This window comes from Syngnathus acus, chromosome 22 (genome assembly GCF_901709675.1).
Source record: "Syngnathus acus chromosome 22, fSynAcu1.2, whole genome shotgun sequence".
NCBI classification, from domain to species: Eukaryota; Metazoa; Chordata; class Actinopteri; order Syngnathiformes; family Syngnathidae; genus Syngnathus; species Syngnathus acus.
The window spans coordinates 9,733,691-9,747,116 of NC_051106.1; the positions used below are offsets into that span (position 1 = coordinate 9,733,691).

General features: G+C 44.4%; 1 protein-coding gene across 3 annotated transcripts; it reads right to left on the bottom strand.

Moving 5' to 3' along the window:
- Positions 1–677: 677 nt before the first annotated feature.
- fosl2 (FOS like 2, AP-1 transcription factor subunit) lies at positions 678–9,398 on the bottom strand. Of its 3 annotated transcripts, none has more exons than XM_037240852.1 (5): positions 9,380–9,398; positions 6,253–6,372; positions 4,874–5,128; positions 4,034–4,141; positions 678–2,695 (listed from the first exon to the last, which is right to left on the bottom strand). In XM_037240852.1, exons 3-5 carry the CDS (start codon positions 5,111–5,113, stop codon positions 2,153–2,155), a joined length of 891 nt encoding a protein of 296 aa, XP_037096747.1. In that variant the 5' UTR covers positions 5,114–5,128; positions 6,253–6,372; positions 9,380–9,398; the 3' UTR covers positions 678–2,152. The 3 variants fall into 3 exon arrangements, with proteins under 3 accessions (XP_037096747.1, XP_037096745.1, XP_037096746.1); XM_037240850.1 differs by lacking the exon at positions 9,380–9,398 and adding an exon at positions 6,682–6,863 and having other exon boundaries at positions 6,253–6,567; XM_037240851.1 differs by lacking the exon at positions 9,380–9,398 and adding an exon at positions 6,682–6,856.
- Positions 9,399–13,426: the final 4,028 nt, after the last annotated feature.

Below are 13,426 nucleotides of genomic sequence, written 5' to 3' on the forward strand. Positions count from 1 at the left end.
ACAAAAGACTTGTGAAAAACTCGTCCTTGAACAATCAGATGTGGCAAGACTGCTGGAAAAATGAAATTTGACCAGGCACTGATGCTGGGGATGGCTGCAATGAATTGTGTGGATTGATGCATCCAACAACAAACATTTTGATCTTTCCACTTTGGCATCCTTGACTTGTTTGCACTACTTGTTTGATAGTCCCGCCCCAAATGATGCACCCTAATAGATACAAACAGGTAACACCTGGAGGATCTATGTATTTGTGCTGCATGCTTTTGTCGTCTTACACTCTGACCACTGGGTGGCGACAAAAGCTCCCAAAGAGCTTCTCTTCACTTTCCGCATTGGCACTCAGCCTCCAAAGTGTCTTAAAGAGGCATTTGGAAAATAATCTAGAATGCAAAATTAATAACAATAACCCACAAAGTCCAAGTTGGAAATGTATTTTATTTTTATTTATTTTAAATTAACAAACACAGCTATTTACATATTGCTGTTTTTTTCTTTTGGATTTTTTTTTTTTTAACAGTTAAAGCATTTGGAAAATAAGTCATAGTAGTTGAAAACAGGCAATAGACAGTAGATGACATGTACAGTAGAAGATTTACGTCAATGGCTTTCCTATGTGTGTTAAGGAGTCGCAAACTATCTTGACTTACAGACACAGAATCTCTTTTTGGTTATCACTTCTTTTCTTTCTTCTTTTTTTTTGTCGCGCGGGAACCGAGATTTCTTTTTGCATCTGCATGAAACCACACTCTATTGCCAAAAGAGAAAAAGAGAAATTTCCGCCTAGGTAGCAGCATATTGTTATCATATTAAAATGTCAATTTGTCTGCATCCAGCGCAAGATCATTTAACACCCACAAACTTCTTTAGGAATGTTTGAAGCGTTTCCACTATGACCGCTTTATCCTTCTCAGTGCAATTACCAACATCTTTGTTACAAAAAGTAATCATTAAAAAATGTCCCATGTTTGTGTTTCAACCCAGTTTCGATGTCTTATTATTATTCCTTCTGTATTGCAAAACACTCTTATTTATTGTTTTAAGCCATTTAGGCCGAAGGTACCAAGTACCAAGTTTTTGTTTGTTTGTTATTTTTCCTTTAAAAAGACAGCTGTTACAAACACAGTATAAACAGGGTTGACATCATTGACAGCTGGTGACAGTCTGGTTAGACCACAGTGGCTTTTTTCATATTAGCGCAAAAAAATGCCTCCTTTTCTCTCTCACACAAAAACAAACAAAGAAAAGGATTAGAAATGTCATACAATGCTTTTTGGTTTTGTCAAACCTGACCTGCCCTTAGTGGCAGTGTTGACAAAAGGTAAGACCTTTTTATTTTCCCCCCCACAATGTGAGCAAAAAGGGCCAACGTGAGAGCCAGTGAAAAAACTTTGTCCTCTTTGAAATGTTTGAAAAGAAATTCCTGATGTTGTACAGCGGCCCTGTTTGTTTATTTGGTACTACTATCACGCAGCCTGCGTTCTTTCAAGATGGCAACAATATAAAGAGCACACACACACGCACACACGCACACACACTCAACACACATTTGTCTTAAACATCAGGTACACAACCACTGAGGTGAAGCACACCAATATTAATGTAGTCAAGTCACATTGGCAAACTAGATCGCCTTGACAAAGGCGCCATCAATTTGTAACACCGAAGACCATGATGCTTTTCTACAGGCAGATGACGGAGGAAAACACTTTTTTTCAGCACACAAAATACAGTTAAAGTGATGAATCAAGGTCCTTGGGGGTGGGGGGGGGTTCAGGACACATCTTCAAATAAAGACGCTTAAGTGTTTGCTCATTTTCTTTCGTGTTGTGACCTCTTTCTGTTGATTCGTCTTTGCAGAGTGCAAGTGGTCATGGCTTTGAATTCTTTCTTCAAAAAATAGATTTTTATAGATATAGCTATATACATATATGAAGAACTAACTAATTTTGTTTCTGATCTGAAGTCCCCAGGGCCAGATTTCAAGGGAGAGTCTTGCGTAAACACGTTGACACTGTAAGAGTTGAAATGGCAAAGCAATGACACAAGTCCAACACGCAGCGTAGCCCTTGTGAGGTCTCTCTCCCTGCGAAAGGGGGGCACGGCTCACGTGGTCCAAATGCGCCTCGGGCCACAGTCTTTCGGACCGTCCTCACAGGGCCAGTAGGGTGGGCGAGTTGAGGGAGTCGGACGATTGATCGCCGCTGCTGCTGCTGCGGCGGTGGGCCTTGGAGCACGACTCGGAGGAGGGCGACGGGCTGTCGGGCTCCAGCATGCTCGGGTAGGTGAAGATGAGGTTGGGGGCGTTGGCTGCGGCGGCCGGGGTGGACGCCGCCACTACCGGCGTGTTGAGGCTGTCGGCGTCCGTACAGTACATCCCGCCCAGGCAGATGGGCTTGATGACGGAATGCTGCGCTTTGCCCGCCGCTTCTTGCACGTCGTCCGGCTCTTGCTTCACCACCACGTGGTTGACGTGGGCTCGGGCCACCATGTTGGGGCGCATGGTCAAGGGCAGGGGGGCGCACTGCTGGTGCTGCTGATGGTGGTGCGCCGGAGCCAGTTGGCGATCTTCCGTGGGCAGCTTGCACACGGGGTTGTGGGCCACCAGCATGAACTCCAGCTTGTCCTTCTCCTTCTGGAGGCTTTCGATCTCTTTCTGCAGGTCGGCTTTCTCCTCCTCTAGTTTCTCGGTCTCCTGATCGGACAGAAATGAAAGATCGGGTGAACACACACACAAACATTTATTTACTTTGGAAAATAAAAATCGGCATTCTTACTCTTCCTTTGCCTGTATAAATAAAACGGATGTCTTTTTCTGTAGTTACGTAGAAGTAATTACACAAGTCTGCCAAAAGAGAGCAGTGTTGCTTTGATTACTTCAACTAATAATTTGCGGTGTTTAGTTTATGTCCTCCTTTGTGTGCGTGCGTGCGTGGGTGTGCGTGTGCGTGAGTCTGCGTGTGTGTGCGTGCGTGCGTGTGTCAGACGCAATTCATCAGGAAAGTGAGACAGACAGGCAAGATAAGGTGACATGCTGTCTGAGAACTTTGACTCACGGGCAAAGGTATGAGGAAGTGGCACACAAAGAGGAGGTGTGCGTTTCGACAAGACAACTGCGTGACTCGGAACCGACATTCCCTTATTTGGAAGTCCAAAAAATGGCCAATCCCCATTGTGTTGCTGTTTTGTGCAAGCGGCTCACAGCATTTGTGAGTTCTCGGGAGATGTTTCGGATCTGCTGCATTCGCAGGGCCAGCTGCCTATGGCGCATTCCATTCCTGAGACTTTTGGAAGTCTCAACAAGCTTGAGCTCTGTCAAAATTGATCTCATTGAAGTTCATTTTCTTAGTGAGGGCCACGTGTCTGACAACAGCCGCCGAGGAGAAAGCTTCTGTTCTTGTGTCGGCTTTTTATGCAGTGACCAAGGTGTGTGGGGGGGGGGGTGAAACCAGTCATGCCAGGTTGCACGAGAGGTGTGGAGTACATTCATTCATCAAACGATTGTACTGCTGCCAGGCTCTTTAGGCCTTTCATCATCATCATCCTTTCAGCATCAACACTCAGAGCTATTTACATGGTCTTTCCCATCATCATCTTAAAAGGCAAGCTCCTGCCACGCAGATCTCCAAACTATTTACACTGACAAATTTGAATATTGTCACAGTTTTGCAGACTGCCTGTTTGCATTTTGCTCCTAAAATTTATAATCCAATCGAGCTGTGCGACCGATAAACCTCCGACCTTTCATTATTATTCTTGAATTTATTTTTTGGTTGCTCTGTACTTGAGCCCAATTATGAGTGAAAACTCGTGAATATTTACGTTGCAAATCAAATACAAAATAACACTCCATTTTCGTCACACAAAAAAACCCTGCTCTCTTTCAACATTTGGACTCTTTCTCCGTGTTGAAATCATGATTAGAATATGTGGTGGCCCAATAAAAAAAACATGCAAATGCTCACTTGGCTGGACTTTGGACACCTGTGATGTGCAGTATGTCAACATCATGGTTTTGGGGGTTCTTACTCACCCCTTGCAGCAACTCAGTCAACTCGCGTCTGCGGTTGCGGCATTTGGCGGCGGCCAACTTGTTCCTCTCACGCCGCACCCTCCTCTTCTCTTCTTCTTCTGGGGTGAGCTGAGGGTAAAAAGCAAGGAACCTGTTAGAGTGCTGTTAACACATGTATGACATGTAAAGACTTCATGCAAAGACGTGTCTTTACGTGTGTGCGTGTGTGTGTGTCTGGTTTTAGCCTGGGGAAATGACACGTTCACACTGAGGTGCACGAATACAGGAAAATGTCTGAGTCAAGGGTGCAGCTAACATTTCTATGAAAAAAAATCTATACGGGAATACATGGAAAAACAGTAAACCCCCTCCATTGAAGGTTCCAGATTTTTTTCCCCTTTACCAATTGATCCTCTGTAATTCTGCATGCTTTTTAAGCCTATCCAGAAATGGACGGCTGTAGGTTTCCTCTACAGCGTACATCTTTGGGCATAATTATTGATGTAAGGCGTGAGATGATGAGTTTGTTATTTCGGACCACAATTCATTTGTTTACTGTAAACGCAGAGAGCTCAGTAAAGTGTTACAATATTTTAGTGACTTCAGATAGTCGCTGCTCAAGTGAAATTATTATTATTTTTTTTTTAGCAATTTAGGTGCTGGACTTGCAGGTGGGCAAGAAAAGCTACCCATTTAGCATGGCTGTCTAAAAACTCAAGGAAATGTTTCTATTAATGCTTGAATAAAATGCCCGACTCCAAATCACCATGACGGTTCCCGGGAAGTAACAAGCACCTCTGTGTCGACTAAATCCCACTTGTATTTTTTGCAGCCCTCACTCAAGTTTTTCCAACACCTCACCTGCTCGTCCCTCTTGCGTCGACCTCTGGCGTCCCCGATGGAGCGGATGACCCCGGGGCGGGCCAGGGGGTTGTGGCCCAGCAGCCCCTGCCCGTTGCTCAGGTGATGGCTGTACGGGTGGGAGCGGGAGTACGGGTTGGACATGGAGGTGATGACTGTCGGCTGCACCATCCACTGAAGGTCTTGGCTTGTTGTGATTGCATTAATGGTAGGGATGAAGGCACTGTTGGAGCCGGGCATGTCAACCCTGTATTTCTGGAACAAGCGAGAGGACATATGGTAAGGAAAAAAAAAGAAAAAAACCAAGCACATTGTGGTTGCACATTTTCCAGCATTTGCGCTGATGGTAATAACGATTCAGTCCACATGGAGAGTGAGTGACACAACTTGTGAATCATGTGGGAAAGCCCAAAGTGTCTGCTTATCAGTCGTCTCTTTACCACAGAAACCCGGAGAGAAATGATTACATCGATGCAGGTGGGAGCAACTTTTGGGGCTGCTCGATTAATCATGCGTCTATTGCGTTGTTTACGCACGTCCTTCTCTTCCAGTTATTCCCAACCTTCCGTCGGATATCCCGGCAGTCTTGTGGAACTTTTTGTTTATCTGGTGACTCATTTGTTCAGTGCGTGTGAAACGCGGTCAGTTCCAGTAAACCGGGAAGCTAACACGCCACATTTTTCGAGGACCTTTCCTTTCAAATCCGAACACTGACTTGAGGCGTAATGCACACGCAAAAAAAAACATCAATGTTTTCCGGTAAGCAATAAAATAAGATTTAAGTCAGATTTAGAGGGGGGGAACGTCTGGGGTTTTTCCAAATCACACAAGACATGAGATTCCAATAGAAGCAGAGCAGCAATAAATGAGGCAAGGCGCTCTCTGATCTTTACGACCATTTCAAATTCGCTGTCATTTGATTGTGTCTAAAGAGAAGTACATAAGCCGCCCCGACGCACGCACTCTTCCACAATATCGCATACATCTGTCGAATTGGATTTGTATTGCCCAGTACGCGCCTGTTGCGCGGCAGCCCAAATCCACTTATACGGTGCTCTTATATATTTCATTTATATCGACATGTGCAACTATCGGGCGCAGTAGCTCTATTCAATCCAATCTAAATGTATTTATTTGTATGAATCGCGACAAATATGACTTTACACATATGCACCACACTTGTCACAACAGCAAGCTGTCATTTGTAGGCTGAATTAAACGTACACGATTAGACCGGCTTGATCACTTTGGGCGCACACCAACCAACGCTTCAATTCGCACCCATGGGCGCAACCGAAAAAAAAAACAAAAAAACACTTCAACTTGTTTAAACTGCAGACACGCACAGCAAGATTGAGGTTCAGGTTGTTGAAAGTTACCTGGTAGGTTGAGGTAGAGATGGGGCTTCCGATGGTGCTGCTGCCGCTCGTGAACGACTCGGGCTGGGCCGGAGAGGTGCTGCTGCCGCGGGACGAGGTGTCGTAATTCCCGGAGTAGTCCTGGTACATGATCCAGGAAGAAAATAGAAGATATCAGGAGACTTGTTGTGCGCGCAGATTACGCGGTAGAAAATCCTCGCTCGTATCAAAAGGCACCAAAAGGGTGGACAGGAAAAAAAGAAAGAAAAAAAAAATCCTCCAATTCGACTGCTTGATACTTTTCCAGAAAAGTGTAGCGCGTGGATTTCGAGTCACCTAGAACATCACAGCGATGTCAGCTAATGGAAGTGAGTGTCTGTTTGTTCTTCAAGAGGTGCAAGGTGCGCGAATTTATCACGTTAAAATCCACGGACTCAAAATGACACTCACTTTTATTTTGCCTCTCGGTCCTTCTCTGTATTTTCCAGTGTCTTGCCGATTTTGCGTGGTCTGTGGCGTTCGCGGAACACTTCGATGCTAGTTTTTTTTTTTTCCTTTTTTTTTTTAAAACCACACTTCCTACAGATGACTCACTTCAATGGCACTATCGAGAAGCGCAACTGCTTTTCAACACCGACGAAGGAACCCACGTCACGCAGATGGGCGTTGCGATTTGAACCGAAGGGGAGGAGGCCCGGCCCGGCCCGCCCGGCCCGGGCGTCTTTAGAATCAAGTGGCGAAATAGGCAGCCTTGTTAAAAGCTTCCTCCCGTGGATGCTGGCGTAAGAATTACACCGTGGGTACAACCGAAATAGAGCCCTTTAAACGTACGAGGACATTTCTGGGCCGGTTCCGGACGTCAGAAGCAGCTGCGAGGTTGATTCGGTCCATTGACGCATGTTTCCTAAAATGGGCAGTTGCGTCAGAAAGTGCTCAGTGTGGGTTTCCTTGGTAAAGAAAACAGCGCGGCGTACTGGAGGGATTCCCTCCCCGCCGAGCACAGCAACTCTGCACCGCGCTACGTCGGTCCACTTCGCATCCTGACTAGTTATTTATATAATTGCATTCACTAATGCGCCAGTCACTTTTCTTGTAGAAGTCACGCGACTTGCACCACAATTCAAACCCAACCTGTGCGCATTAGCACCCATATCCGTCCCATTTGAATTAACATGACGCGTCCTGCACAATTGTGCATTGTGGGTTCATTGAATGCATCAGGAAAAGCGAGTTGTCGGCCGCTCGCCGCTTTTTAGAAGTGGAAAGGAATTGCAGTTCATCTCGAATTGTAATTCGGATGTACACTACACACAAACAAGGGCGCGGAGCCCAGAATGTGACATGAAATGGCGTATTAGGTATAATCCAATCGGCTACGGTTCCTATTTTAATCTGTGCCCAGCTACCCCTTCAAGCTGTTTGCCGTGCGCGTCTTTGCCAGACAGAGTCGTCAAGTCAAGTTTCGGCAGCAGAACAGGGGAAGTTGTACAACTGAGGGGGAAAATAATCATCGTGGGAGGTGTAGGCGGTGGGGGCGGGGAGTTCTGAAAAGGACTCATTACAAGAAAGCTGTCATTTGGACCTCGAAATAAGTCAAACCTTTCCAATGTGTCATTTGTGCCTCGCCGCGGGCTTTTGCTTTAATCGTACATGTTCAATCAGCTTGCGTTTGTTCAACGATATTAATGAATATTATTTATCAGCTGCCGTCGGCAGGGATTTGCCGTTGCTAGGCGACACACTTTCTGCTTGGAGAAATCTAATCAGGTTTCAACAGTGTCAAAGTCAGGGGGCCATCGTGGACAAATGACCACATTGAGCCCCAGCAATGTTGCTTTTTATCTGACCTTTTTGAATGTAGGTGTGAATCTTGTTATTTGATTCACAATGGTAAGATAAAAACAAATGAAATTGGGGGGGGGGGGGGGGGGGAAAGCATGCATGTCATTGCTCTCGTCACTACAGTCAATAACAATGAATAAATGACGATCCATAAATCACGAGTGAGTCATATGAGAGTGAAATACAGTTTCAGAGCTATCTCAGCATCAACAGAATTTCTGATTCATCTTTTCTTCTTATCTCCCATGATCACAAAACAACTCGTTGCTTGGAATTTGCAGGAATTAGTCATCACCATTCCACAAGTCAATTTGAAATTTCGTTGTACATGTGACAATGACAAATAAAGATCTATTCTAAGTCAATGTACTATATAGATAACATGGTTTCCCCAAATTCTTTTTTGTAAATTGGTTTTAAATCAAACTGATAGTCATTTGTGTTGTTTTTAGTGTCAACAAAAAACATCCGATTCAAACCAAGCCTGCTATTTAAGGCAACGCTGAGAGGTATCAAGACAGCTGATTAGTAAGCCAGGTCAGTTCAGGTCAGGTCAGGTCAGGAGGTGTACTGATGGGCTTGGAGAGTATCACACATCATAAGGAATCATTTCCGAAGAGAACATCTCATCCCACAGGCTTACCTGGCCTTGAGCAGACCGACTGACCGACCGACCGACCGACCGACCGCATGATGCTATCAAATACCTGCCTGACAACAGCCACTCACCACCAAGCTTTACAATAACGCATCAGGAGGGGCATCCTGTAAACCAATTCAAAAATATCCCGTTTAAATTCATTTTAGCTGCTTTTTATATCAAATGAAAAATGCACTCAATACATACTACTACTATTACTACTGATATCTGTTAGATCAGGTGCTCCCAGCATTGGCAAAGTGCTGACTTGGGGAATAGGGAGGGGGTTAAAAGAACAATTAGGGTGACTAACACTTGGATTTGTTGTTGTGCTGATGGTCTATTAGCAGTCAATCCAATATGTTAATGTTGCTAATGCAGTGCTGAAAAACAAACTCCTACACATGCAATGCACTCGGGTTTTATGTGAGCAAGTTCACACCGCCTCGTAGTGAAGCGTATCGCTTCCCTATTTTTCTTTGACCTTGCCCATTTAGCTTGTTTTAACATGAAGATATTTTGAAATGACTTGAAATACCATGGCAAGTTCACCTTATAATGTTATAACATTTTGCCTAATGATGTGAAAAGTTCCTTTCTGTGCATGTGGCAGCACTACGCCATTCCAAGTTGGAGCTTTTAAATAGAATTCTAATGAGCACTTACATTGGGATGCCCACTGTGGCAAGAAGATCACTTTAAACAGCGGCGACGTGCCAGACTGCCAGACGGCTCCTGTGAATTAAATAACCATCTTTCAGCAACGTGTGACTCGTTGCCATGGGAACGCATGTAAAGCAGTCAAACAACAACGCACTGAGATCATTTGATACTGCCTGACCTCCAGAATGCAGGCTTGTGAAGAGAAGAACATGCAATAAGGTCAAGCACATATAGGTGTGCATGAGGAAAAAGCAGACATCTTTTTATTGTACCAATAGCAGCATCTCTAGACGGCAGATTAAAAAACAACCCAAAAAATACATTGCATACTTACACTCTAGTGTTGATCTGAAAGATTATTGATTCAATAAAAGGTCTGAGGCAAGGACGTATTTGTTCTTCTTTGCAGAGCTGTGTGAGAATGAGAACAGAATAGAAATGTTAGAACATTTGGCAAGACGAGAACAACCACAATCCCACGGCGCACGACTTGGGGCAAGCTGTCGGGAATACCGTGGAAATGGAACAGAAAAAGCGACGGGCAGGCCTGGACTTGTGAGCTTGGGAGTTAAGAGTAGAAACATCTTATTAAGGGTCATCATGTGGCAACAAAACGTGTCTTTGCTCATAGGCTGCTCTGGTGGGAAAATAAACCTAATGCCCTCATCTGAGCCGCAACCTCGACTGAAGTCGAACCTATTTCTACAACGTTCAGTTGGGGCAAACAGACGTCATGTCCTATGAGATGATGAAAGCGCAAGAGGCCAGCCATGTTGTTGCCATTTAGAATGGAACAATCCAAATGGACGCAATGGAGCAGTTAAGAAAAACATCCAATTACCTGCGCTGAACATCCGCCACCTTTCCAGTCTCTCGTGAGCAAAAAGGTAAGAGTTGCCGGAACAATGGCAGGAAGTGTGTCACATGTGTCACAAGTGCGCCTCAAGACAAAGACGAAAGGAAATCAGTGCGGAGAATGAAAGAGGAAATGATGAAGAAGTGAACAAATAAAAGCCAAAAGGTAGATGGGGCACTTATGAGCACACGGCGGGCAGGCGGGCCAGGCGGCGTCACCACCTGAATCCTGCAAGAGCCCAATGTTCTACTTGGACTTGTTTGTTGAGGAAGAATGACCGGCTTTTTCAATCTACGCATTGCACTTTCTCTGTTTTGTTTTCCTCATGCTTGGCAGGCAACAAATTTGACAATGACGCATCTCAGTGTAGTCGCAGCGCACACACACACACAATAGACAAGTTCAGCTCACACCGTCAACAAGGTTGTCTATGTCATTTTGGAGGATGTTGTTCTGAGGGCCGAGCACTTTGGAATGTTAATAAGTTTAGGTCGAGTTCTTCCTCCGTTCAAATCAGATGATTTATGCAGCTTCAACTTTCAACCAGACCATCTTGAAATGTGAAAAAAACAAAACCCTAATGCCTTCATTGAGCAAATATTTTAGTAGTTGGAGAAGTCAGCATTGCGAAACAATAATTCATACAAAAAAAAAACAACAACAACAAGAAGCAAGCAGCGAGGAGAGGGGAGGCAAAAGGCGGTTGATCCTCTTCATGGGGTCGACTCCTTCATTGCGTCCATTCCTTCCAGCTCGATGGAGGCTTAATGTGAGTGTGGAAAAGTGGAAAATTTAATTAGGCTGCCAAAGGGGGTTTGTGTCACTTGGCACGAGCCGTCCCCCATATCCCCACCCCCCACCACCATCATGACCCCCCTCCTCCCCCTTTGCATTTCTTTTCAATTTGCCACAAGAAGCTTGTTTGTATTTTTCTCCAGCTTTCTCGGAGAAGCAGGTAGAGGTCAACTCTGCTCTAACGTCATGCGGTGAAGATGTGGACAACAGCATGGTGACGGACGGTTCTCTGTTGTGCATGGTTGCCCATATGATTTTAGATTTTTTTTTATTATTGGATTATCATCCCACAGTACTCACGAACCACAGGAAAAGTGGGTTGAAATATTTTTATTTGAATTATTATTGTCATTCATCCACAGATGCCTTTCTCCTAATTTGTAGGCTCTGCCAAGATGCAGCAGACCAAACATGAACTAATTTGTAAGAGGCATGTCTGAACAGTCTGGATGTTTTCATTTTGAAAATGACTGAAGACACTTGAGTATAAATGCTCAGCTTGTGATAACACTTTGTCCATTGAAATCTATTGCAGATCAAAATTACTCACAGAAATCACCATGGTTACATGGGGGGGGGGGGCAAGCAACTGCAAAGTGCACACTAGCACTCATATAGATGATTCATTTGCGGAAGTCCTTTTTGTTGTTGCAAATACTACAATCCCTCATGTAAAATTCAAGTTAAACGGACACTGGTAGATGATTGGCATCGTTATACTGACAGCAACATTGAGGAAATTGCAAAAATGACATTTGAAGTGAGTCACACAAAATTCAGATGTTCAAGTAGGCTTTTCCTGACACCCGCATCAGAAGGCTCTCATTGTTCTAAGGTGTCAACCAGGAGAAGCATACAAAGGAATCTTACCCGTCTTTTACTTTAATAATGTTTTACTTTGAAAACAAGAATAAGATTTGTTAAAAGAGGGAGCCTGGGAATAAACATTGAGCCAGCCACCTCTTGAATGCCTTGGATAGCTTGGCTCAGACAAACTAACTGGCTTTGATAGTTTAACGAGCATCTTTCAGATCGAGTGGTGACCTTTGACCCCTGGAACCACTTTGTGCCGTATACTGGGGGGGAAAACATGCAGCCCCTTTGCTTATTGTTCACAAATGTTCATGAAAATGGGAGCAAAAACAAATGTGTTTCATTTCCATTTTTGTTCCGTATAATGCAGACTCATGATTGTTTTGTCAAAGAAACATTGTTATTGCAGTGGAGAAGTGAGGTAGGACAACTGCTTTGACTTTTTCTTTCAGAGTGCTTGGCCACCGTGACTCAGCTATCTGTTGAAAGTAAACACTGTCCTTACTTTAATTATTGCACAACAATTTCAGAAAACAAAGTTTGTTGTGCGATGGAGGCAAACACTGATGCACAAGGCACATTGCAACAACAACAGCAGCCAATTGACACTGCAGGTCGCAATTCCTACACTAGATTTACTATCTATGACATATTTACATGTATATACTTATAAATACTACATACAATTACATATCCATACAGCCAAGGCTTAAGACTGGCATTTGGCAACAACCTGAACACACAGACAGCCAAATTACATGTGCACAGAAATAAGTCCACAAGTGGCAAGGCCAGTAAACAATAATGAGTGTGAGCTAACTCTTCCCGCCCATTGCTTGAAATTAGGCTATTCTCCACCTCACTCCACGCGCCACCATTGGAAATTATTTTGAGGGCTCAACTCTATTTTTCCCTCATTAAAACACATGTAATTATCGATGTTTACACTGTCGTTAAGATTTACAGCGGGTGTTTTTCTTCACTCGAACCATGCCGTGTAAATCTGGCCATTGTACACCGAGGTACACTTGAACTCAACGCGAGTGGGCAGGAGAGTCGATTGGTGGCGGAGACACGAGGAGACGCAGGTGATTAAAAAAAAAAAGATAGAGAAGGCAGGTGGAAACACAAAAATGCAGAAAGTCATTTTGAAAACAAAAACAGAACCCTACAAATGATTATCCAACTACTCTCAGTCACTGCAAGAAGCGCCCAATGGCAGGCTAGGCCAGGCCCATTGATCATATTCCATCTGAGCCTGCTGAAAAATATGATGTTGAATGCGTCTTGTCATCAAGATTTGGAAAGTGGATGCCAAACTGATGCTGTTGTCACGTGGACTCATCACATGTGCTCAGATGAAAAGTTTCCCCTCAACTCATCAGCAAATCCTCTCATCCTAACTTCCAAGCACGGATGTTTCTCATTCGGAAGGAGAAGAAGGGGTGGGGGTGTGTGGAGGACTGAAGGAGTCTTGTCACATTATATGTACCTGTCGGTGTGCGTCTCCACTTGTGCTTGTCATCTCACCTGACAGGTCTATCAGTGTCCACGGCCGATCAGAACACGTCCCTCAGTCTGACAGG

Coding starts and splice junctions, on each gene's coding strand:
- fosl2 (XM_037240850.1), bottom strand. CDS start 6,381: ATGTACCAGGACTACTCCGGGAATTACGACACCTCGTCCCGCGGCAGC. Junction 4,142..4,873: donor GACGCAAGAGGGACGAGCAG/GTGAGGTGTTGG, acceptor TTTTACCCTCAG/CTCACCCCAGAAGAAGAAGA. Junction 2,696..4,033: donor TGACTGAGTTGCTGCAAGGG/GTGAGTAAGAAC, acceptor CTGTCCGATCAG/GAGACCGAGAAACTAGAGGA.